Here is a 26,095-nt window from a genome sequence, read left to right on the forward strand (position 1 = left end):
CGACGGCAAGCAGAAACAAACACATTTCCTCATGATCCTCTGGCAGAAAGCTGGTGTGATTTCTAGAGAACACCAAGTTCAAATATGGCTACCCCCGCACGCCAGCCCCACTTAATTCTAGGAATCCCCAAGGAGAACTGCTTTTTAAAATGGATTTTTGGAACTGCTAGTCTAATAAATATTGGCCCTTTAAGTTGATACAATATCTGCTGTCTTTTCTTATTTCCAGTTACTTTACCTGAAAACTGCTTTGTTTTCAGAGCCCATTTGTAAAGGTCAGTGTGTTGTTGATCAGCTTCTCTCTCACAGTCCACTCAGGGTCCTCATTACAGGGTTTATTTAGGACTCCTACCAATTAAAATCTACAAACTTATTTCTTACATGTTATACTCTATTTACCAGGGCAATGGAAATTCTCCAGAATTCCACTCCCCAGACTAAATATGTGAATCATCATGAATATATCATGAGAGCAAATATACAAATATTTAAGTCAACTTCTAATGAAGGGAAAAAGTGTACTTGACTTTTTTTGTTGTTTTCTAGTATAAACATATTGCAGAGTAGGTAGTAAAGAGCTAAACTGACTTTTCTAAAGTGAGATAGACAAATATTATTTCATTGTGTTATTCAAATGAATTACTTTAATCTCAAGATCATCACTTCATTCTCTTTCTATTCCAGCATGGTCATTTGACAAACAAGAGAATGAACTTATAGGCACCCATTTTTTCCTGTTCTCAACCCCTAAGAAGAATTAAATATCAAGTCAAAGCATTCACTCACTTGAACACCAAAATATTTGGTATTCATTGTGTTGGTTAGTTGACAGTGAAATATTTAGTGGGAATAATAAGTTTTTCAATTACACCATCACTTAGAAGTGACCGATTTAGCCACCCTTGCCCTGCTGCCAGGAAGCTGGAATTGAAATATCTATGTTGACTTAACCACAAACTAATTATAGTTTATATTAGGATGGGAGAAAACTCTTAAGATATAAAAGTTGCCATGTTTCCTTACTATTAATATTGCACAGAATGACTTCCCAAGTTCTCCTGACTTCCTTCCTTCCTCCCTCCCTTCCTTCCTTGTGCTCACTTTTTCCTTTTCTCCCTCCTTTCTTTTTTTTAATTTTCTTTTTAGTTTAGGATTCTGTATTTGCAAGATACAAGTTTTGTGTGTGGTGGGTAGACCAAATGATATTAAAAACAATCAGTATCTCTTTTAAAATGTTTCCTCTCCAACTTTAGAAACTATGGAGAAAATACTGATACAATATTTACAGTTTAATAGTGGGGAAGCAATCCTTCTATTTTATGTTTCTTTGCATGTCGTATAGTCCAAACACTTTGAAAATGTGTTATCTTCATCATATTATTTGTGCCCAGCTTTTAAAAACCCAGTATCTTAAAAATACCAAGGTGATGTAGGGCAAATGCATGGTGTAGTGTTAATAAAGAGAATGTTGGATCGAGAGTCAGAAGAGTTGTTTCCTTAAGTCAGTTCTGCCTTTTACACTAAAAATTATCTGGCCCAGAGCCTCCTTGGTTATATGATGAGTTACCTGCAATAAATAATCTTTTAGGTTATTTTGCACTCTAATGTACAAAGTCTCTAAATCACTAGACATTTCCTTATAAAAGCATAATAACAGATGTATTTCATTGAGCCAGAGGCTTCTTATCTGCCAACCTCAACCTTTCAGAGCCCAGCCAAGAACCCGTGGGAAACACAGAGGTTCTGGGCAGCCCAAACAAATGCTGATGTCCATGAACTAAACCTTCTTCTTAAGGAAACTCCTTGGGGCCTTCACTCAGAGACTGTTTACTCTTTAAATAGAATCTCTTTTTAAGTTTGATCATCTGCTTTTCAAAGGCCTGGCACTTTAGTGGCAAATTGGAAAGGGACTACGAGGCAATCACAAAATGGAACAACGTCTGGGAAAGTGCTTTGCAGGCTCTGAAGTACTGTGCACGTGTGAGCTGTTCCCATTAACAAGAGTGACAGCTGACAGGAACTCTGAGAGAAAAGATCAATCATTTCAAACAAAACACAGCAGTTGCAAAATCCTGTTGGGGTGGGGCTGTTTAGTGTACTGGCAAATTGGTCTAGTCACTTTGATAGTTCCCGAGATCCTCCCTGAGTTACAACATAGAATATGCTTATAGAAATAACTGAGTTATCACAGAAAAGTTCATTCACATTCTGAATAATATTTGGTTTAAGGTATGATATACTTGGAAAGTGCATGTTTAAACACTATATAAATATATGTTAGTTATAATTTGATTTGAAGTCAGGAGACTAGACAATGTGGTACAAATATTTCCCATCGAAAGAATTAAAAATTAAAAATACATATGGTACATAAGGGGTTAGATTTCAATTACATAGGAAATTATATCCAAATAATCTTGAATACATGAAATACTACTCTAATTTTTAAATGCAGTTAATTTTTATTATCCACAATGGAAGTAATTAAGGTAAAATAATAATAACTCATTTTGTTCCACATTTTAAACAAAATGATTCTAATGCTTGGATCAGAATTTTATGCAACATGTTTTTAAAGTCATGAGCTCACTATGATGGTACTATTGGAGAGATATAAAACATAGTATATGCTAATACCCAAAACATATATTGAGGCATTGTAATAAAAATTTTTAATAATTCTTAAATGATAGTGGCAACGAACCTAAAGCAAACTCGCGTTACATCTAAAAGCATTTATCAATGGATACAGAGATAAAAACCAAAACCAAAGTTTGTTCATTGTCATGTTACTAAAATATTCATTGGAAACTCCAACAGCAAAGTTATAAGATAAAATAAGAAATCTGATATATCTTTTAAGGTTTTGCCAGTGCAGACTCAAAGGTAATATGGTCTCAAATCCCAGCTAAAGTTAACTATGCATCTCTCATATTGGGAAATGTGAATCCTAGAATATTTAAGACTTGTTCTATATTATATTATACCTGAATAAACTGAGGCCCAGGAAAGCAAGGTCACAGTGATTTAGAGATGAAGATGAGACAAGAACTCAGGTGTCTTTATTCTGGTATTCTTTTAACTCTGAGTTAGAGAACTGATATTCGATACTGATATTTTAATAAAGATGTCTTATCATTTGCTATATAACATCAATGGCAGGCATTTTAAGAGTAAAGAGTATGATGGACAGGACAGCCCATGATCCTGAGGGCTTGAAGCCATAGTTTTGGAAATCATTTCCCAGAGTTGGGGCATTTAAGGAGAACACACCAAAGCAACTGAATGGTGAATGGGAGAAGGCCATTTAGCCAGGCAGATGCAGGTTAGTGGGATGGATTGAATAACAGGAAGACCAGAGCACAGATTGCTCAATTACCCTTTGTACGGCAGGGAAAGAAAGACAAGAACGCCAGAGGCTGCTAACTCCTGACTACCAGCAACTTCCAAAAGAGATATGTGAAAGATATATGAGTAATATTTTCCAATCTCTCCCTGTATAGGACAGGCATTGTGCATCAAGTCAAAGCTGAAATTCCCTAATAACCAAAGGTAGCAGCAATAGTTCCTGGCAACTATCTTTAGTCACACTTTCACTTGAACTGGAATATTTATTTATTTTTTAAAAGCCTGTTTATTTTGAGACAGAGAGAATGAGAGAGAGAGAGAGAGAGAGAGAGAGAGAATCCCAAGCAGACTCCATGCTGTTAGCACAGAGCCCCACGCAGGGCTGATCTCACAACCCTGAGATCATGACCTGGGCCAAAATCAACAAGAGTCAGATGCTTAACTGACTGAGCCATCCAGGCACTCCAGGGAATGTTTAAATGATAATAGCACAATGGCTTTATACTTTCTATCAGAGCTTTGCATGAAGTCTTTGTTCCACTCATCAGTGCTTTTAGAAAAACTTCTGGAGTCCCTAATAAATTTAGAAACTGCTCTAAAAAAGAAAAATTACTGGTTACTGAAAAGCATGATACTGTAGGTCTTTTTGTTTTACATTTCATCTTGTGCTTTCTTTCTAATTGGTAAGTACAAAGCCTAAAAAGTAAGAAAAAAGACAGTATTTTTTAAGGACTATTTAACTTCTTGATTTCAGCTTTTCTCTTTCTGTAGTTTGTAGTGTTTACTAAGAAGGGCTTGCTTGCATTAAACCCAAAATTCATGTTACGTTACCAATTTGTGTTTAGAAATCCGGGCACCTCACACCACCAGTTAATATTTGCTTTGGACTATTCTTCTTATTTAGTGTCAAGCTTTTCCAAAGAGCTAACACAAAAAGGTAGCTTTCCTATTTGCCTAGTGAACGTGTGCTTTCACATAGGGTATGATATATTTCTGCAGAGACTATTAGTTATTCTTCACATGAGCAATGTCCTTAGCTATGTTGGGAAATGCGAACTTTGGATATTTTTTTTAATGCTTATTTATTTTTGAGAGAGAGAGTGCAAGATAGAGTGAACAGGGAGGGGCAAAGAGAGATGGAGAAACAGAACCTGAGGCAGTTCCAGGCTCTGAGCTGTCAGCACAGAGCTCGACTCGGGCGCGAACTCTCTAGCTGTGAGATCATGCATGACCTGAGCCAAGTTGGAGGCTTTACCAACCGAGCCACCCAGGCACCCTGGGAAATGTGAACTTGGTAGTTGCACAATGCAGCAAACTTACTGAAGCTCATGCTGTTTTTTCATCTTGGCAATGTCTCCTCTTTACCATGCTTCCTCTTCTTCATTCCCCTGCTCTATTTTATATGAGTACATGACCTAAACATTTTAACTTTCTTTTTTAAATGTTTGGTTTATTTATTTATTTGAGAGAGAGAAAGAGAGAGAGAGCATGCTAACAGGGGGGAAGGGCAGAGAGAGAGGAGAAAGAGATAATCCCAAGCAGGCTCTGCACTGTCAGCATGGACCCCGACATGGAGCTTGATCCCATGAGCGAGATCATGATCTTAGGTCGAAATCAAGAGTCAGATACCCAATGGACTGAGCCACCCATGTGCCTCAACATTTTAACTTTCTTAAGAGGGTTACCTTTCTCCAGTTCCTCCATCTGCTGATTATCCTTCATACTACTGCTAAAAAAATTTCCAATAGAAGAAATCTGACCATTTTGCTGCCATCCTTCAAATCAAACCAAAAACCAACAACCTATTTATTGCCTCCATATTCCTTACAGGATACAGTCCAAAATCATTAAGCTACTATTTAAGGGCTTTAAAAGCCTCATGTGCACAGCTCCCTTCCCAGCTGGATTTCCTTCTATTGTCTCTCACAGGCCACACTGGCCAAACGAGGTCATGCCTTTCACTTCCAATCTTTCTTCTGCATGGAGTTTCCTTCATTCTCCTTTTCACTTGAAGAGATCCTCATCTGCAAAGATCAGTATGAATGTCCTTTTTTAGTAGTCTTCTCCAGTCTACTCAGCAATCTCTCCTCTGCTTCTACATTCATACATAATCTCTTTCATCCTACTGAATAAAAGCCAGATAGATATAATAGCTAGCATTTTTGAGCTTTATTGAAGTATTATTGACATAAAAACTTTATATATATTAAGTGTACAATGTGATGTTTTGATATACACTACATTGTGAAATGATTACCACATTCAATCTAATTAACATGTCCGTCAACTCACAGAGTTACACTTTGTGTGTGTGTGTGGGGGGGGCACATTTTCTTTATCCATTCATTCATTGGTGGACATTTAAATCGTTTGCATATCTTGACTACTGTGAATATTCATGAGAGAGCAAATACCCCTTCAACATAGTGATTTTATTTCCTTTGGATATATACCCAAAGTGGGATTTCTGGATCATATGATAGTTCTAGTTTTCATGTTTTGAGGACCTCTATACTGTTTTCTATGGCGGCTGTACCAATTTACATTCCCACCAACAGTGTACAAAGATTCCATTTTCTCTACATCCTCACCAACACTTATATTTGACTTTTTAGTAATAGCCTTCCTAGTAAGTATGAGGTGACATCTCATGAGTTTGATTCATTTTCCCTAATAATTAGTGATTTGAGCATCTTTTCATAATAGCTAATATTTATTGAACACTTATTGCATGAGAAATACTTTTTTAAGCAATTACACATTATTTAATATTTACAGTAACTCTATGAGTTTGATATTATTATTGTCTTCCATCTAGTAGTTGGGAAACATGAACACATATAGGTTAAGTAACTCTCTGGAGGTCACCTACCCTCTTAGTAACAGGGCATGAATTATACCATGAGCCTTCAATCCAACCATGCCTTCACTGCTATGTTGTGCTACCCATTGCATTTCATTTGCCTCTTCTTCTAGATTTTAATCTCTTTGGCATAGATAACTTATTTATGTTTGTATGCCTAGTAGGAATATAATATCTGACATATTGAAGCTAAATAATAGCTTCATGTCCAATGTATTTGAACTAATATGAAATGAAGTCTTTTGGATTAAAACAAATACTATTTTCAGAAGTTTATAGAAACAATTAAGAAATTATGTAAGGAACAACTAAAGAAAAAATTAAGGAGTGTTTTTACAAAAGTCAGTAATTAAAACTTATTGATACTGATGAGATGCAGCCTGTGGCTCTTGATGTTTAGCTTATACTGTTTACAGTTTCTCAATTATGTCAACAATTATATCAATGATATGTTTCACCCATACTTACTATATTCTGTTCTTCAGGCACATGAATTTCCCATTGTTAATAGATTACACTGGCTTTCCCATGTACATCATCATAAATTGTCTTACAGCTACAAATTTTGAATGAATAGCACACTTCCGTAAGGATACCTTTCTGAAGCCCGTGTGTGTCAGTTGTTTTCATTGGCCATGTGTGTTTTCCTTGGGTGACGGTTAGGTAAGATGTTGCATTGGAAATTTCTTTTGTAAAATAGCTTCCAGCTTTTAAAATTAGAAGTGAGAATCAATGGATTTCTGAATAACAAACTCTAAAGCCATACTGATTCTACCTAGAAGGTATTTACTATATACTTACTGATTGAACATGTACCATTAATCCTATTTGTATGTTGAGGCTGGCTGCTGGCAATTCAGAAATGATAAAAAAGAAAAAAATGTAAAGTTGATTTCAGAGATGTTCTTTATCACCTGTTCTATATACACAGAGAGGCAGAATTGTGGCTGAAGAACACGCACGTAGCAGGATTTTGTAGGACTCTTCACAGGGAACTAACTTGAAAATTAACATTGGATTTTCCAACAGTGACACAGTCTAAACATACCAGTCTTTTTTATTTGGTTGATTTGTTTGTTTTCTAATTAATCACTTCTGGGGAGGGGAAGCTTTAGGAGTACTTTCAGTTATAGAATTCAAATGAGATTCATAAACAAAAGACATACAATCTGAGGCTTTGCTGAGATTCTTACAGCTCATCTCTGTAACCCAGCAATCTTCTAATGTGTAGGAATAATGAACATTTTTTAACCTTAATGACATTATGGTCTTTAAAAGCTGTTAAAAATAGCAGAGCCAAAGAGGTAGTATAATATTCAGTTTGGGAGAATTTTGAGTGTCATTATCTCCCTGAGCAGTAACCACGAACAAATGATCAAAGACGCTGTCTCTTTTAAATGGAAAGATGAACCAAATGTATTAGCACCTCACTGGGATTGGGAATACGTGGGAAACATAATCATAAAATAGCGATTGCTGGCTATAGCACGGCCACCCAGGACACTCTGTTCAGCAGAGGTCCTGATGTTGTCAGCACCTGCTGATAGCTGCCTGGGGATTCAGCTGCCTAGATTGAGATCACCTTTGCTGGTGGATGCAAAGCTTTGCCCTTGGTTTTTATGTCCTTCCTTCTACCATAATCAAGGGAATTTAGATAAGATTGTCTAAATATAGAATGCATTCCATAGGCTGAAGAAAATATATGCATCAATTTTTTTTAAATAGAGTACTTTTTATCTGTTTTAGGTTTATAGAACAGAGAGTAGAGTTCCCACATACTCCTTCAACACTCTCCACCCTCCAGTTTCCCTATTATGAACATCTTGCATCAGTGTGGTATATCCTTACAAATGATGAGTCAATATTGATACATTATTATTATTAACTACAGTCTATAGTTTACATTAGATTTTTTTTTATGTTGTACATTTTATGGGTTTTGACAGATGTATTCAAAATTATCAGAGTAATTTACTGTCCCCAAAATTCTCTATGCCCCACCTACCTGTGCCTCCCTCCCTTCCTTCAAACCCCTGGCAACCACTGATCTTTTTACTATCTTCATAGTTTTGTCTTTTCTGTCATGCCGTACAGTTGGAATCATACACAATATAGCTTTTTTAGATTGGCTTCTTTCACTTAGCAATATGCATTTAAGATTCCTCCATTGTCTTTTCCTGGCTTGGTATCTCATTTCTTCATTTCTTTTTGTTAGTGAATAATATTCCATTGTATGGCTGTACCATAGTTGTTTTATCCATTCACCTATAGAAGGACATCTTGATTGTGTCCAAACTTGGGTAAATTATGATAAAGCTGTTATAAACATTCATATGCCAGCTTTTGTGTGAACTTAAATTTTCAACTCACTTAAAAGTTGTAATTACGAAAAGATTTTTTGATGGAAAGACACATTTTTAAGTTAGAAAAGACTTGATTTGAATCCCAGTCTTTTCATGTTGTTTATCCAAGAAATTTTTTCTTGGCAGTCTATTATCTCTACTGTGTTAGGTACATAGATAAAATGTTACTCTGCCTGTCAACCAAGTGTCTTGTTTACATTAAAGAACCTTAATATACTTCTGGTTCCTTATCTGGAATGCCTACCACTTTAGTTATTTGCAGTTTTCTATGTTACTTAGAGGATTAGGTGAACTATCATGGACAGGACTCAGTTTATTCCTGGCAACAAATGGTCCACTGCTACATAACATCACAGTGAGAGAGAGAGATGATCAAATATATTCATTTGTATTTTTTCTGGTCCCTCCAATCTACAGATTTTTAAATATTTAAGTCTCAATATGGAAAATATTTTAATTCTTTTCAAATAATATTCTCAAATTAGCCACAGTATAAAATAACATAAAAACATGTGGTCATTTTCTGTGTATCTAATAGTGATGAGAATTGAACACGAGTTGAGAATTAATTTTGAACTCTGGCTGCACTACATACTATCTTGGTCATGTTCAGTTAGTCTCTTGGTTTTGCAGGGTGAACAGTGACTTATCTGAGTAAAGTGAGGTGTCATAAATTTATTCATGATACAGGTTTATTTGCTCATCATACAGAGCTTTTGTGAGAGCCAAATGCAAAAATGCACAATGCGTATAAAAGAATGTTGCAAGATACAAAGCACTATTAAAATGTCACTTAGTATTACTATTATTGCTCTAAAGTATCTTTATTTTTAATTTAGCTAACCCCTTACTAAATCAAGTGTACTTTTTTTCACTGTGTCCATATCGAAATCCCAATTTTCTAGAATCCAATAGTCTACTAATGTCAGAGAATCAATATAGCTATGTTCTGCCTAATTCCTCCCACATGTTAGCCAGGATCTTTTGAGAAGCAGATGTCAAATGGATTAAACGTGTAAGGATTGTACTAGGGGAAATACCTGGGTGAGGAAAAAAAAATGAGGAAGGAGAGGTGGGCTAGGAAAATTATCAGAGTACAATGTGAATCTGAGCCCAGGGGAAAGAGAGACAGACAGAAGGAAGATGGGTGGCCATGTTCTAGACTGTTATGCAGTCTAAGACGGTTTCGTCAGGGAATCAGGGAGCCCTTGAGACAGGGTCAGCCCTCAGAGGAGTCCTTTGACTCCAAGAACCTTGTGTGCCTTCGCAGCCCTACTCTGCTCAGTCATGGCAACAGCTGAGGTAAAGTGTGGCCTCAGCCCAACTTGGTGATGGATATGAATGCAGCAGTTAGGGTCCTGTGGTTGGAGGGGGTCTGTGAGGTGTGCTTTCAGTTTCATCATCCTTCACAGTTTTCCCTTGAATAATAAAGAGGAAGCATTTGTTTAGTTGCTGCTTAAATAAGAATGTGAAGCTGTGAAACAGAAGCAGGGGAGATATGACACAAGCTTTAACAACCACAGAAAACCCACCTGAATGTGGGTACTTTCTCAGGCTACAGAAGAACTGCTATAAGAACTTGTTTGTCTGATCTGGGTTTTTCTGCTATAAGAACTTGTTTGTCTGATCTGGGTTTTGTTTTGTTTTGTTTTTGAGGGATTACTTTGTCCATGATTGCTAGTCTTTCAGAAATTCTTCTGGGGGTGGGGGGAGTCATTAAACCGTTTCCTAAATTTCAGCATAAGTATGGCACATTAAAAAAAAAAAAACGTTTATTCATTGGGGTGCCTGGGTGGCTTAGGTGGTTAAGTGTCTGACTTCGGCTCGGGTCATGATCTCATGGTTAGTGGGTTCGAGCCCTGCTTGGGGCTCTGTGATGACAGCACAGAGCCTGGGCCTGGTTCTGATTCTCTGTCTGCCCCTCCCCTGCTCATGTGTGCTCCCTCTCTCTCCCAAAAATGAAGTAAATAAAAATTTTTTAAATGCACACACAGGAGTGGGAGAGGAGCAGAGAGAAAGAAGGAGAGAGAGAATCCTAAGCAGGTTCCACGATGTCAGCACAGAATCCAGCGCAGGGCTTGAACCACAAATCATGAAATCATGACCTGAGCCAAAAATCAAGAGTGGTACACTTAACCGACTGAGCCACCCAGGTGCCCCACCCACGTATGGCACAGTTTTAAGTTACAATTGGCCTCTGGTGCTCTAAGGCGAAGCATTCAGGAAGTTAAAATCTTTGGGAGTAAGGGAAAGTTTCAAAGCTGGAGGCAATTTCAGGTCCAGATTTTACAAGATATTTAAAGCAATTCCTCCATCTGACACCCTTAGAAATGATAAAACTACCTTTCAATACAGCTTCTTATATTTTTCATCTCTACTCATTGCCTTCCTAAATTATCTTGTTCTCTTTCCCACTTTTCCTCCCACTCATCAATTAAGAATAATGACTGTCAGGGAAAATGGAATATATGAAAAGTTATTGTTAATATTAATAGATGACAGTATTGTCTTTCTAAGTTTATGCATTCCAGAGTTATTCCACTGAGCTTCCACGGTGGGCAAGCTATAATGGGTATTGTTTTGCAGGCTTACTTGGTCCATGAGGTGACATAAGACCTATCAAAGCTGGAAGATGATTTCTGTTTCATATAAGAGATTCTGCTGATTTTCTAAGCATATGCAATATTTGTTTTATTTTAAAATCGTATCTTTCCTGTGGCTTTATTCTCTTTAAAAAATCGCTGTAGACAAATGTTTCTATTTTTCCTTCCCCCTCAAGACCAGAAAACTAGATCTCGCAGTACACTGAGTTTCTTTTTTTTAAAGCTTTTTTTTTTTTTTTTTTTTTAGTTTTAATGTTTATTTATTTTTGAGAGAGAGAGAGACAGAGCATGAGCAGGGGAGGGACAGAGAGACAGGGAAACACAGAATCTGAAGCAGGCTCCAGGCTTTGAGCTGTCAGCACAGAGCCTGACACAGGGCTCGAACCCGTGAACCACGAGATCATGACCTGAGCTGAAGTCGGACACTTAACCGACTGAGCCACCCAGGCGTCCCTAAACTGAGTTAAATTCTTAAAGAAAGGGAAACATGTCATAAAAAGCAATCATTTTTTTTTTTTTTCTATGACCTTACCTTATATTACAACCTCTCTGGAGAGATGTCAATTAAAAGCATGAAATTTACATAAATCTAAACCTCAGAAATCAGCCAGCAATCTGCAGGAAAACCTATTAAGTAGCTTTTTAACCTTTCTTACTTACCATGTTTGATTGTACAAATCTATTTCCTCAGGAGACATAGGCAATGCTAATTGGGATTTGTGTGAAGAAAAGAGCAAAAACTGACTTCAACCCGTGTAAACATTTTTTGGTACCCAGTTAGACACTTAATGTGGAAGACACCAGTAGCAAGCAGACTAGACAAGACTACTCAACCAATCAAGAAGAAAAAGCCTACGACTTTGCTCATTCAGTAGCCCTAATAATTCATTTGTTTTCCTGGTTAATTCACTACCTCAATTATGAAACAAAATTCTCTAATGCTATTGAATATTAATTGAAATGCTAAAGAAATACAATTAGCACAGCTGTTATTAACAGAAGCTCTCTGTGAAAACAATGATGATCTTATTGACTAAAAGTCTTTTCTGATATATTTTTTTCTAAGGCATTTGAGGAATATTAAAGCTATTAGGAATTTGTCATTTGGGGGTTTGGAAGTGTTATCAAGGACAGCTTTGATTTTCTCAAATCAAGGGTCTTTTTGTTGTCATGGCATTAAATTATTTGCAGAAAACAAATTTCATATGTCACAATAATTATGAACCCTTTCTGAAGACAGACTCTAGTCTAAATGCCGAGAAAGTTTCCATTACTTCAGATGATGCAATTAAGGCCTTTTGTGAAGTGTTATGTCTGTTTTCCTGTTGATAGTATTTTTCTGTTGATAGTGTTCTCATGAATACAGTGAAGTTATTGTTCTTGTTAAAATAATTGAATTCTATTCACAATTTCAGTGCAACTTATATGGCAAGATGCACAGGAAAATGTAACTTTTCACCATTCAAATAGAACTGATGGTTTGAATTAGTTAAATCTGGACATTCCTGCAGAGAAAATGTTCAGAGTAATAGAGCATCAGTGTATCCGTCTCTCCTTTGCATTATTTTAACCTGCAGGATATTGATTTCTTCTGTCTACCTGCTTAGTTAAGCTAGTTCCCAAATGAAGTCCACAGATTCTGGACACAGACAATGCAAGAACTAATGAGGGTAATTGAATTGGGGGTGGGGAGCAGAAGGAAAATAACATTTTGTCGATTTTTTTCACTGTATTGACCAATTGTATGAGTGGAGGATTCTCCATATATATCTTTTCTTATTTATTTTTATTTATTTATTTAATATTTATTTATTTTTGAGAGAGAGAGAGAGAGAGAGAGAATGAGAGAGAGCACGAGCAGGAAGGGACAGAGAGAGAGGGAGATATAGAATCTGAAGCAGGCTCCAGGCTCTGAGCTGTCAGCACAGAGCCCAATGCAGGGCTTGAACCCATGGACTGTGAGATCATGCCCCAAGCCAAAGTTGTATGCTTAACTGACTGAGCCACCCAGGGACCCCCCTCCCCCATATATAAGCATCTTAAAGACATAGCCTCAAGTCCTACATAATTAGGAGAAGTATGATAGTAGAGAATAGTCAACTTTGTGAACTTCAACTAACATAAATTATTCATTACACAAATGCTTTTATTTTTTATGAGTAAGCTATATAGTATAAAAATGTGTTTGAACATTCTCCTGTCTACTATCTATCACTATGAATACCTATACTAAAATAAAATATAGAATTTCATTCTTTCCATATATAAAATGAAAAATTTGAGGTTCAGTGTAGTCTCTCTATCTCCTCCCACCCATCACCACACATACAGAGCATGAAGTGTTCTCAAGTATTTTCATTTAAGTCTGTCCCCACGAAGGGACCAATGTTTTGGCATTTTGGCATAGACCCCACAGGCTCATCAAAAACTCATCACTGGGGAATGATGGCTTGGAAACACAGAGGGTCCTTTGTGGCACAGATGTGTGGAAATCCCAGTCTCGTCCTCAGAGTAAAGAATATGAGAAGAGTTGCCAAACAAGTCCCAAATCCTGGCACTTTTAGTGACATTTCAAATGTAAATCTAGATCTGTACACTGGTTTGCATGTATGCTATATTCCATTAAAAAGTTTTTAAAGAAGAAATAATAGCACTTTGGGGTTGACAATTTTAAGATACTGATTTCTAAACACTACAGCACCCCTCATCCCCACCTCTCTGGGTTCCCTAGAATTTCAAAGGGTAGTATATGGTTTTCTGGATTGTTAAATGCAGAGAAAAGAATATGGGCTATAAGAATATGATCTTACCGAGTTCTTTTCGATGTAGTGCCGTGGAGCTTTATTTTACCCATTGTTATTGAACTCCTGCAACCTTCATGATGCTGCAGCAGATTTCAAAATGAGAAAAAATGTAGGTCTTTCTTTCAAATAGCTTGAGGCATAGTGGAAGAATTAAACTGGTTATTTCCCCTTTTTTCAAAAAGAAATTAAACATTTAAATACATGAATATGTATATATGTTTTAGAATTTAAACCCATGAGGACAGTTTCTTGTTTTGTTTTTGTTTTTGCACACTGCTGATCACCCATTCTGGAACAGTGCGTGGCACGGAGAAGGTGCTCAATAGTCAATGAATGGAAAAATGATTAAAATTATAACCACTGAAATATGTAGAAATGGGTCAAGTAGAGCATTGTGTGCATATGCACTTTATTGTGCTTGTATTAACAAACATTTAACTCCCTCCAGTTTTTAACATTCAAAATAATGCTGTATTATCTTTGTATATAATTGTGCATTTGTACAAAAATTTTCAGAGTATAGATTCCCAGTGGTATGATCACTGGATCAGAGGGCATTAGCATTTTAATTAGACAGATAGTATCAAATTGTGCTTCTGTAAGTTCTACTCAGTTTAGTACAATGAACCTCAGACATTTTATTTTTTTTATTTTTATTTTTTTTAATGTTTATTTATTTTTGAGAGAGAGAGAGAGAGACAGAGCGCAAGCAGGGGAGGGGCAGAGAGAGAGGGAGACACAGAATCTGAAGCAGTCAGCACAGAGCCCAACGTGGGGCTTGAACCCACGAGACCTGAGCTGAAGTCAGACGCTTAACTGACTGAGCCACCCAGGTGCCCCAACCTCAGACATTTTATTTTTTATTCAAGGTTACCTTTGGCCATATGATGAGAGCCTTAAAATCTCTTTTTATAAAATTAAATGTTTTAATATACCACAATTTGGGGATCGTTGAAGTACATTTAGAGGAGTCATACATGCCCTAAAGTTCATTCATGGATCCCAAGTTAAGAAATTCTAAGAAGCACAGTAGAATCTTTATATTTGTCAATTTAAAATTCATGAAGTATCCCTCAGAAAATAAAAAAATCACAACTTAAATCAATTCTGTTGCTGTTAAATCATTTTTAAATAAACTTTTTGCTTGTAATTTAAAAGTGGCCTTAAAAGAAATCCAAATGCTAGTGTTGGTGATGAAAGTAAAGAGAAGTAGAGAGATCTAACCATTTCTTGCATTTATTTAGGGACATTTTTATGTTCATTTATGAATTTCAGAAAACTGCCAGTCAGGACATATTCCTTATGAAGATCAAAGATCTACTATGTAGAAATTACTGTAATCAAGAAGGAAGTTTGCCATAAGAGAGAAAACCGAGGACCACTCAGTGCCTCTACATGGTCCCTGGCTATGACATACGGGTGAAGTGGTACTTATCTTCCTATTCATAGAAACCTTTATTCAGTGTTTAGGTCAATTGAAATTTCCGGCAAAAGCCTTTACCAGTATCCTCAAGCTCATTGCAGGATTTCTTCCTCTGCATTCCCACAGCACTTTGTTTACAGCAGCTTGTGTTCCTGGAGGAATAGGCTTTGGTATTTATATATGTGTGTGTATATAATATATATACATGTATATATATATATATATATATATATATATATATATATATATTCATTCCCCCCCTCCAAAGAACATTGAGCTCTTTGCCTCTAGTAGGTATTCAATAAATACTTGATGCATGATCAAATGTTTAAATAGATGATTCAACAAAGGCCCAAAGAACAATGATAAAATGAGGCAGAGATGGGCTTTAGGCTTTGCCTGAAGTACTTGGGAAGAACTGAGACTTACCTAGCCTCATAGATCCTTTCATGCTTATAGTGTGATGAAATATCATGCAGTGGTAAATTGAGAAGATAGTTTTCAGCACAGTAATGTAAATGCTGTTATATATTTTTATTTTTTTATTTAAAAATTTTTTTCTTTTTTTACATTTTATTTTTGAGAGACAGAGCACGAGTGGGGGAAGGGCAGAGAGAGAGTGAGACACAGAATCTGAAGCAGGCTCCAGGCTCTAAACTGTCAGCACAGAGCCCGATGCAGGGCATGAACCCACGAACTGCGAGATCATGACCTGAGCCGAAGTCGGATGCTTAACCGACTGAGCCACCCAGGCGCCCCAATACTGATATATTTTAAAAATGTTAGTGTTTCTGTAGATCTACTTTCTATGATGTAATATAGATTATTATTATATTAACCTGTAGTTTACTAAAGAGATGAATATTTCAAGCATTATGGTATACCAAACTTGCAAGTAAAGAGCCCATATATTAAAACATTTTCCTGGGTACTAGCAATATTGTATAATTTAGTAAAACAGACCTTCCCCCTCTGAATGTTATTCCACAGTGGTCTAACCATTTTCTAAAAGATATAATCCATGTAGATAATTTTAGGAACCTCTAGAAGAAAGAGAAAGAAAAAAATCACTATTTTTCTTATTTGTAACTAGGCGTTACATAGTTACACCTATATCAGAACATGTGACACTGGGGAAAGACCATGCAGAAAGCGAATTTTGAATAAACATCTTCCTATTGCAGATTCAACAAAAACCCAGTTCGGTTCAAGTACCTGTTTGTTGAAGGGAAATTGAGAAAGTAGGAAAACACTTTCCTGTATTTTTCAAAATAACGTATTTGATCAGATGTCTTCTGTCTGCCATCCATTCTAAATTACTTGGGGATACAAGTTTTCTCTCTCTCTCTCTCTCTCTCTCTCTCTCTCTCTCTCAACCTCCTTCTCTTTCATATCTTACTTGTTGTATATCACTTGACCTTGACAAAAATCATAAATATATTTAATGCAATAAAGAATAGGAATTATGAAGTAACTTTGTGTCATTGAGTCACAGAATCACAAGTTTGGAAGACTTTATTTTTTTAAATTATTTTTGAGAGAGAGAGAGACAGAGCGCAAGTAGGGGAGGGACAGAGAGAGAGGGAGACGCAGAATCCAAAGCAGACTCCAGGCTCCGAGCTGTCAACACAGAGCCCGATGTGGGGCTCGAACTCACAAACTGTGAGATCATGACCTGAGCCGAAGTCAGACCCTCAACCAACTGAGCCACCCAGGCGTCCCATGGAAGATACTTTAAAGGCATCTACTTCATGGTCTATCAATAGAGTATGATATTTTATCATATTAAATAAAATGCATGTGATATGTATAGCTTAGAAAGCATATATGGTGTGTATAATTTGTGCTTGATTGTAGTACATGAAGTAGATTTGCTAAAACAGAATATAATTCTGTGGGGTGCTAGGGTGGCTCAGTCGGTTGAGCTTCAGACTCTTGATTTTGGCTCAGGTCATGATCTCGGGGTCGTGGGATTGAGACCTGCATCCCAGGACCTGCTTGGCATTCCCCCCCTCTCTCTCTCTCCCTCAGCCACACCCTCTCTCTCAAAATAAATAAAAATAAACATTAAAGATGAATATTATTTTGTAATCTCTGTGAAGAGATTGGATCTCAAATCCCCAGAGTCTGGAAATCAGTCTCCCTGTCATAGTTTAATATAATATGTCTCTATGAGGAAAACAAAATTGATAATAGCTAAGTGTTAATATGTGCCATTTCTGCCTCAATCCCTCTATTTGCATTCAGTGATTAGTTAGTCCTGTACTAAGATTCTGTTTTACAACAATGATCGCTTTAATGGAAAGCAATTTTATTGAATAAAAAAGGCCAGTAGTTTAAGATCTAAACTGGTGGTTTTCAACTAGATGGGAGTTTGGTGGGCAGTTTTGCTTTCCAGGGGATATGTGTCTTGTCTAGAGATTTCTTGTTGCCATAACTGAGGGGGAGAGTGCTATTAGTATCACCCAGTGGGCAGAGGCAAGGATGCAGTTCCAACAATAAAGATTTATTCTGCCCAAAGTGTCAGTAGTGATGAGGTTGAGAGACAGTGCTATAAACTGATGTGACAAAATATTTACATGTTTAATTGGAATTGTACATATCTTAATTCATTAATAAAGCACATAGGAACACTAACATGTTTATCTGTCAAAATCAAGTAAATATGAAAGTAATTTCTAAAGATACTTTTCTCATTTCTACTTACCTTCCTCCCCAACAGTTCATCTGCAGAAATAAATTTCTCTAAAATTTCTGTGGAACTGTGGTTTAGTTCTTATGTCATAAGCCCTGTGCCAGTTGTAACCTTCTATGGCACCTAACAGAGCTACAGAGCTCAAAACAATGCTTTTTTTTTTTTTTTTTTCAAAACAACGCTTTTAAGGATGATGATGCTATTGAAGTATCAGTGCAATAAAAAATAATTAACCACACCAAATTACAGCATGTAAAAATAGACTCTTTAACTCTTACCCTAGTTTCTGTATTATTTACTGTTCTGCTTCAAATATGGTAGCAAATTCTGAAATTTAATATAACCTTTAAGATACTCACATGTCTCTATTTTATCAATGTGAAGAGAATGATTACTCTGAACTTGATAGTCTTTAAGAATTAATTTATACAGAGGGCACCTGGGTGGCACCGTTGGTTGAGCATCTGTTTCTTGATGTTAGCTCAGGTCTCGATCTCAGGGTTGTGAGTTCATGTCCAGTGTGGGCTCCACACAAGGCATGCAGCCCACTTAAAAATTAGTTTATATGGAAAAAGCATATATCACCAATATGGCCAAAATTATTATATTTTTGTTAGTGCAGTTAGAAATAAACTATGGTCACCTAATTTCAAAATTACACCAGAATCTGCTTCAGTGCCTCCTTAAATTATTTGCTGTACAAAATCTATACCTATGTTGTGTTTATGATCACTTGTCTGAGATTTTATATGTCGGAATTATTGGGCCACCAGATTTTTCCTATGCTATGCATTTCCCATTGTATTTTTATTGAATTCTCCTGTATAACCTTTCCAGTTCTCTTGGTCTTTATCTTTAGTTAATAAGTCTTTGTAAAGAAAAAATCTTAAATAATTACATACTGCTTCTCAAGTATAACGTGTTTTTGCATTTTATTTTATGTCAGACATTTTGATAGCAATAGCAATATTAATAATTCATAACAATACCTTATATTTATAAAACATATTTACTACAGAAGGTTTTTAACCCAGTTTAAAATATCTTATGGCATATACATATATGCATAGATATAACGCGTACCACCTAGAAATGCACACATTTGTGCGCGCACACATTCTTTCCGTATTTTATCTTTAGCTTCTTTGAGGAATGACATCATAGCCATTCTATATTTGCAATAGTCCAATAATCTCTAGGTTATAAAACCATGAATAATTTAACCAACTAATATTACAGGGAGAAAACTGCAGAGGAATTTTAGTGAGCTAAATTCAATTCAGACTTGGCAAATCAAAGATAAAATCTTTTGCTTCTATGAAAAGTACAAACAGAACCATTTATGTTGACAGGTTCTTTGGGTGTGTGTGTCACTGACACTTCATCTCAAAGACTGAGACATCTGTAGAAATCAGGATGCTAATTCATCACCAAATCACAGTGGTTTTGTAGCCACTCTATCTCTACAGGGTTAGGGATGTTAGCTCTACTGCACATTCAAGTAGTCTTAGTCTCTGCATCAGATGAACCTGGGAGTTGGTATACTCTTAGGAAAGAGGAAAGTTGATGTTTATAGCCAACTTGAAAATGATTTCTGAAATCATCACATCTGTGACTCCTAATACAATCCAACTGATTATTATTCATTGTGCCCTAGGTCTGTAGACCAGTGCTTCCGTCTGTAACCGTTGGCCTTTTACCTACTGCCCTCATTCTTGTCACATGTCTTATTTCCCTTAGGTTTATTATTCTCTTAAGAGTCCCGTCCTGGCTAATTTGGGATATCAACCTGTCATTAAAAGACCCAACTCATGAATTCTTAAATACTTTTAAAAACAACCCTTTGCTTTGTAGTCATCACAGTAAGAAAAAAGACATTTCACATCATCGTTTGCAAAACACAGAGCACAAATAATCCTTACTTTCTCTTGAAATTAATAAGTAAGTTCCATAGAGAGAAATATTCTCTTCTATAGTGTCATCCATGAATTATTATAAGATTGTTTGCTTTGTGTTTGTTTCTCTTCAAGAATGAGTGCCATGCAAGCAAATCCACGTTCTCTGCACATCAGAGACAATCTAAGACAGCCTTCAGAATCCCCAAAGTTACACTGTTGCCAACTTCTCCCTGATTTTCAAAGATGTTAATGTAATAACCAAAATGGAAAGGACTTCAGAATATTCAAGTGAGAAATCTAATACGATGTCTGTTCAATGCCAGGCATTGCTCTTGGGGATACAAAGATAAGAATATTTTGTCCCATTCCTTTATTGTTGCACTTCCATCATGCTAATAAAACGCTATGTACTTGAAATTCATGTAACTTTAAATTTTATTATGGGGGCACCTGGGTGGTTCTGTTGGTTAAGTGCCCGTCCAACTCTTGATCTCATCGGGTCATGATCCCAGCGTCGTGGACTTGAACCCTGTTTTGAGCTCTGCACTGACGGATTCTTTCTCTCTCTCTCTCTTTCTGCCCCTCCCCCAGTCATGTGCACGCTCTGTCTCTCAAAATAAACAAATTTAAAGAAAATAAAATCTGGGGCGCCTGGGCGGCTCAGTCGGTTAAGCAGCCGACTTCGGCTCAGGTCATGATCTCGCAGTCCGTGAGTTCAAGCCCCGCGTCGGGCTCTGTGCTGACAGCTCAGAGCCTGGAGCCTGTTTCAGATTCTGTGTCTCCCTCTCTCTGACCTTCCCCCGTTCATGCTCAGTCTCTCTCTGTCTCAAAAATAAATAAACGTTAAAAAAAAAATTAAAAAAAAAGAAAAGAAAATCTATTGCAAAATTTGGTATCTATATAGCACATTAAAGTTCTATAGGGAAGAGAAAAGTGGTCTGTAATAAATAGGAAAGAATTACACTTTTTGCAAAAATAATTTTCTTATTTTCCCTGTATACCTGGTAAAGGATTCACCTCATTGGTACCTAAGCTTTATAAACTGTTTTCACTTCTTGACCAACCATGGGAGTACCACCAGTTGTCAAAAAAAGGTGTGCTTTTATAATGATAGGAAATAGAGGTGTGTATCTTGTCATAATTTAAGGTACAGATGGAGATCATCTTAGAGTCATTACATATTTAAGCAACTTGCTATATACTGATGAAAAAACAAAATGTCAAATCAGAAAATAGTTTTCTTGGGCTGACATCCCTGCATCGGTGTAGTACATGAACAATTTTAAAATACATAATAAAAGTTCCACATCTAGGATACAAAGTAGTATAGAAAACAAGCACTATATTGAAAAATAAAGTAATTTCTTAATTCTCATTAGTTTGCATATCTGCAACCACATATCTAAACCCTCACAACTGAAGAGACCATTTCTTCATTTACAGTCTTATGCTCTGCGATGGTTCTAAGTTAAAAGGAATTAGCATTGCAGTATGGGAAACACTAAACAATTTATAAATTAGTGAGGTAATTTTTTATTATAATACCATACATACAATAAACAGTTTTGGTAAATTACTTTAATAGCAAGTGAAAAACACATTATTATGACTTATAATTTGTATTCTTTATTTTAATCATGTTAAAAATTCTGGAAACTAGTTGTTCTGTGGCATGTTTACATGAAGTTTGTGTTTGTAATAATGATTTTGTTCACTGAGCAAAATTGCTTTAAAGGGAAGTATCTTCCTTGGTTGATAGAATTTTAAAATAGGAATTTTATTACCTTTTTTTTTCTCTACTAAGATTAATGATTTTTATCCCCATATGAAATTTTCCTACACATTGTGACGGATGGGTAACAGTGAAAGATAGTGTTCATTCTGTCTTGTTTCCTCAGTAAATCATAAAATGGTATTTATTTGTGTTGCAAATTGCCTTAGCTTTGCACTTCAGCACCACCTGGTGGACAAAATGTCTTTTTTCCCCCTCTACAGTTTAAAATAGCCCCTTCATACTCTATATCCAATTATGACACATCTTAATAGATATTTAATTGAAAACATATTTAATATTAAAAACAGTTGTGAACAAACTAAGATAAAAAATCTGAGATGTTTCCTAAGTACTATTGCCAAGTTAAATCCCTGAGGCTTTTAAACTTCATGAATATATACAGATTTGTATAGTATGTTGCATACATATGCTAAAGTTGTGGGGTTTTGACAATTTAATTTTTATCATCTAAATTTTTCCTCGATAAAAAATTAAATAAGATCAGGAGGTTTTCTGTACCTTAGTAGCAGATTATGGTTTGAGTTAGATTGTCTATCGAAAATTCAGAGTAACCACTTGGTAAACACTTTACGAAGAATTTTTATGCTGCAGCTTCCTGTCTTGTTAATATTTTATGTGTAATTAAAATTAAAACCAGTATATTAACCATTGCTACTATAAAATAAGCCATTTTCAGTTTCATTTTTCTACTTTTAAAATTTAGTTGTGGTCTTATATGTATTAGTTCTCAGTTTTTAATAGTTTTTTAAAATTTTCCAGAGGTTAAATTTGACAGTATTTTCAATGAAAAACACAAATACATATAAAGCTAATTTTGAGAATTTTAAAAATGATGATCTTTGTGTAGTTCCATGTGACTATGAAATAGAGTATAATTTTTTTCTTATGACATCCAGTTAAGAAGAGAATATCCTTTCAGATTCCACTATGTTCCTTTGGGATACACACGTATCTATTCCCTGGTAAAATTGAGGGGTCTATAAATTTGAATGTGTGACATTCCAAAGCTTAGTAGCTAAAGAAGAATTGTTGCTATTTAAGTAGGAAGTATGTTCTAGCTTCATACTTTCTATAGTCATATAAGATAAAATTATAATAGATAATCTTCATTAAGACATATATCTTGAACTGAAGTCATTTGCTTGGTTACTTCAAGAAAACATTTAAAATCTCTCTTTTTTCTTCCTTTCCTCTAAAGGTCTTGGATGGTATACTGTAAATTCAGCATATGGAGATACCATTATTATGCCTTGCCGACTTGATGTACCTCACAATCTCATGTTTGGAAAATGGAAATATGTAAGTGTGACCTACCTTGGACTTGGTTAACTGCTTCTAGTTTTTGATTTTTGTTTGTTTGTTTGTTTGTTTGTTTTTGAGATACTATTCCTTCTGTGAGTAAATGTGAATTTCAAATTAACATAATGGCAATATTCAACTGTGAGTACAAGTGTAGGAAGGTAGAATTAATGTGTTGAATATCTCAAAAGAGTAATTCCTAAGTCTTACATAAGAAGTGCTATTTTAAAATAAAGCCAATAAACACGTAATTCTTAGATCATATTAGTCTGAAAGATTTAACCTTAAATGTTAGAGGCAGAGGAAAAGGCGGAGTTCCAGAGTAAAATGAGTGGAACATAGGACAGAGCTCAGTGAAAGACGGCAGCCTTTCTCCATATACTCATGTTTTGTTTGGTGTGGCTATTGCAAAGGCAAAATACACTAGTTGCTAGAGTACCCAAATATTCATTGGGAATTAGTCATCAGCGTTAGAAGCTTGTTTTTAGTATTGTCTTAGGAACATATTGATGTGGCAGGTCCTTTTTACATTTAACATTTGTTCCTTGGGGCGCCTGGGTGGCACAGTCGGTTAGGCGTCCGACTTCAGCCAGGTCACGATCTCGCGGTCCGTGAGTTCGAGCCCCGCGTCGGGCTCTGGGCTGATGGCTCAGATCCTGGAGCCTGTTTCCGATTCTGTGTCTCCCTCTCTCTCTGCCCCTCCCCCATTCATGCTCTGTCTCTCTCTGTCCCAAAAATGAATAAACGTTAAAAAAAAAATTTAACATTTGTTCCTTTAGTCATTTCTTACAGATAGCACATCATATCTTCTCAGGTGTCAAGGTACAGATGGGTCTGGAAATGGAGGGTAGATATCCTGGTAGATGGATATAGGGTGGCTAGGTAACATCTAATGATAAAATGTTTCGACCTAATTACCGAAACCAACAAAAGGTAGCTGTGTGGCACAATTTCCTAAGGCTGAATCACATGAGACTCATGGTAGTTTGCAAGTTTAAAGTAGCCATATATTTCCTTGAACACAGTAGGCAGTTTTTCCCAAGTTCCCCGAAATGTTAAAACGTATTTAAATAGGAAAAAAATATCCGATGGTCAAATAATTTTTGAAAACTTTATCACAATACTTCTCAGAGCTTTTCACACACTAAAATGCATTATGAATTGTCTAAGATCGATTCATTTCTTAGATTTCTTTAAACACCAACTTTTTCTTTCAAGTATCTGCCAGAACAAACATTTTTCAGAACACACTTTGGGAAATGTACTTAAGGTTGCACTCAAGGAAGGATAGAACACAGTCTTTCAAAATGTATGTTCTTAAGTCAGACTGACATATTCTGCTGTATACTTGTGGGATTCTGGACACGTGAATGAACCTCCATTGTCTCATCTATAAAATGAGGTGATAAGAGTAATCTTCCTTACAGTGTTGTGAGGGTTCCATGAAGTAATTCTTATCAGAATATTGACTGAGCCCTTGGCACAAGGTACGTGTTACGACTGTTGGGCTGTGGAGCTCTAAGCGTACGTGCTTGTACGAGGGTCATATGGAAGCAGAGGAAGGGGACTTCCTCTGTGCTCTCCTTCTGATACCTAGATCACAGTGGGCAATTTTGAACTATTTATGGTTTCTTATAAAACTAGAAATAGGAAGCTATGGCCTATGAGTCTATTCACTCCCCTAAAACTCCAAGCGAGACTACCACATACTTGACCTGTTGCGCCAAACTTCCTGCCAAAATAAATGGAACACAGATGGTGAAACACTGTGATCATAAACATTCCTGATGATAATTCAGGGAATAATTTTCACCTAAACTGAACTGGTACAGTGGTAGTGGAAACAATAATGACAATTTTCAAATTGTTAATTAAGCCAAAAGCTTCAGCAATAAACTGATGAGATATATATGAAGTACCATGTGCTCTAAAAACAGTGTTGATTTGTAGACATAGTACAAAGGCTCTAATTTAATGAAAGATAAATGGTAGGTTTGGAAAGAGTGAAAGGGAGCAAACAGGGGAAGGATGGATTAGCTTCTCCCCACCTGCACAGTAATCCCCCTGTGAAGAGAGATCATAGTTCCCTGAGTGCCTGTCCACACCTCACCCCCACCTCTTCTCCAGCATCTGCCTCAGTGCCTGGGACAGAAGGGGTATCTGACAGCTATCAAGAGCAGTACGGTGCAGTCATGATGGAGCTAGGCTGCGGAACTTCAACCTTGGCTCTCCTGGGATACACTAGCTGGGCTCCTGGATGATTTATTTAAGCAACCTCTGTCTGTACTGTGTAATCTGTAAATGGATCTAATATTGCAACTCTAACCTTCAGGGTTGTTATGAGTATTAAATCAGTTAATGCATGGAGAGCCCAAAGAAGATACCTGGCATATAATTAAATGCTCAAAATTTAATAACTATTATTCATTATGTAAATGTTTGAATATAGAAATATAAGGGACTGGTTTAACATCTTTCTCTCAGTGAAGGAATGATTTAGAGCAAGGACTTGCTTTGTAAACCATGGGAAAATGAAAAAATTTAAGGAGAATATTATTGATGTATTCAGATGCTCAACCAAATAAAACTTTTGGACTCTAAAATTAGCTTAGTAATTATCTTGGCTTGGGGCGCTATAACAAAATACCATAGAGTAGGGGGCTTAAACAAAATATATTTATTTCTCATAGTTCTGGAGGCTTGGGAATCTAAGATCAAGGTGCTCGCAGGTTTGGCTCTTTGTGAAGGTCCTTCTTATTTGCAGACAGCTGCCATTTTGCTATGTGCTCATATGACCTGTGTTTTCATGGAGAGAGAGACCTCTCTTCCTCTTCTTATGAGGCTACTAATCCCATCATAAGGGCACCATCCCAACACCTCATATAAACCTAATTACCTCTCAAAGGCTTCCCCTCCAAATATCAACACACTGAGGGGTTAGGGCTTCAGCATATGAATTTGGTGGTGACACAAACATTTAGTCCATAACAGTAATAAATATTAA

The 26,095-nt window shown here is 36.3% G+C and overlaps 1 protein-coding gene across 2 annotated transcripts in view; it reads left to right on the plus strand.

The window, feature by feature from the left end:
• ALCAM (activated leukocyte cell adhesion molecule) overlaps positions 1-26,095 on the plus strand; it is a 215,760-nt gene that overhangs the window by 133,521 nt on the left and 56,144 nt on the right. For both annotated transcript variants that reach the window (XM_045501887.1, XM_045501888.1), the window contains exon 2: positions 22,991-23,091. In XM_045501887.1, coding sequence (XP_045357843.1) covers positions 22,991-23,091 — 101 coding nt within the window. The remainder of the gene's footprint in view (positions 1-22,990; positions 23,092-26,095) is intronic.

The sequence above is a fragment of the Leopardus geoffroyi genome, chromosome C2, assembly GCF_018350155.1.
Source record: "Leopardus geoffroyi isolate Oge1 chromosome C2, O.geoffroyi_Oge1_pat1.0, whole genome shotgun sequence".
In the NCBI taxonomy this organism is placed as follows: domain Eukaryota; kingdom Metazoa; phylum Chordata; class Mammalia; order Carnivora; family Felidae; genus Leopardus; species Leopardus geoffroyi.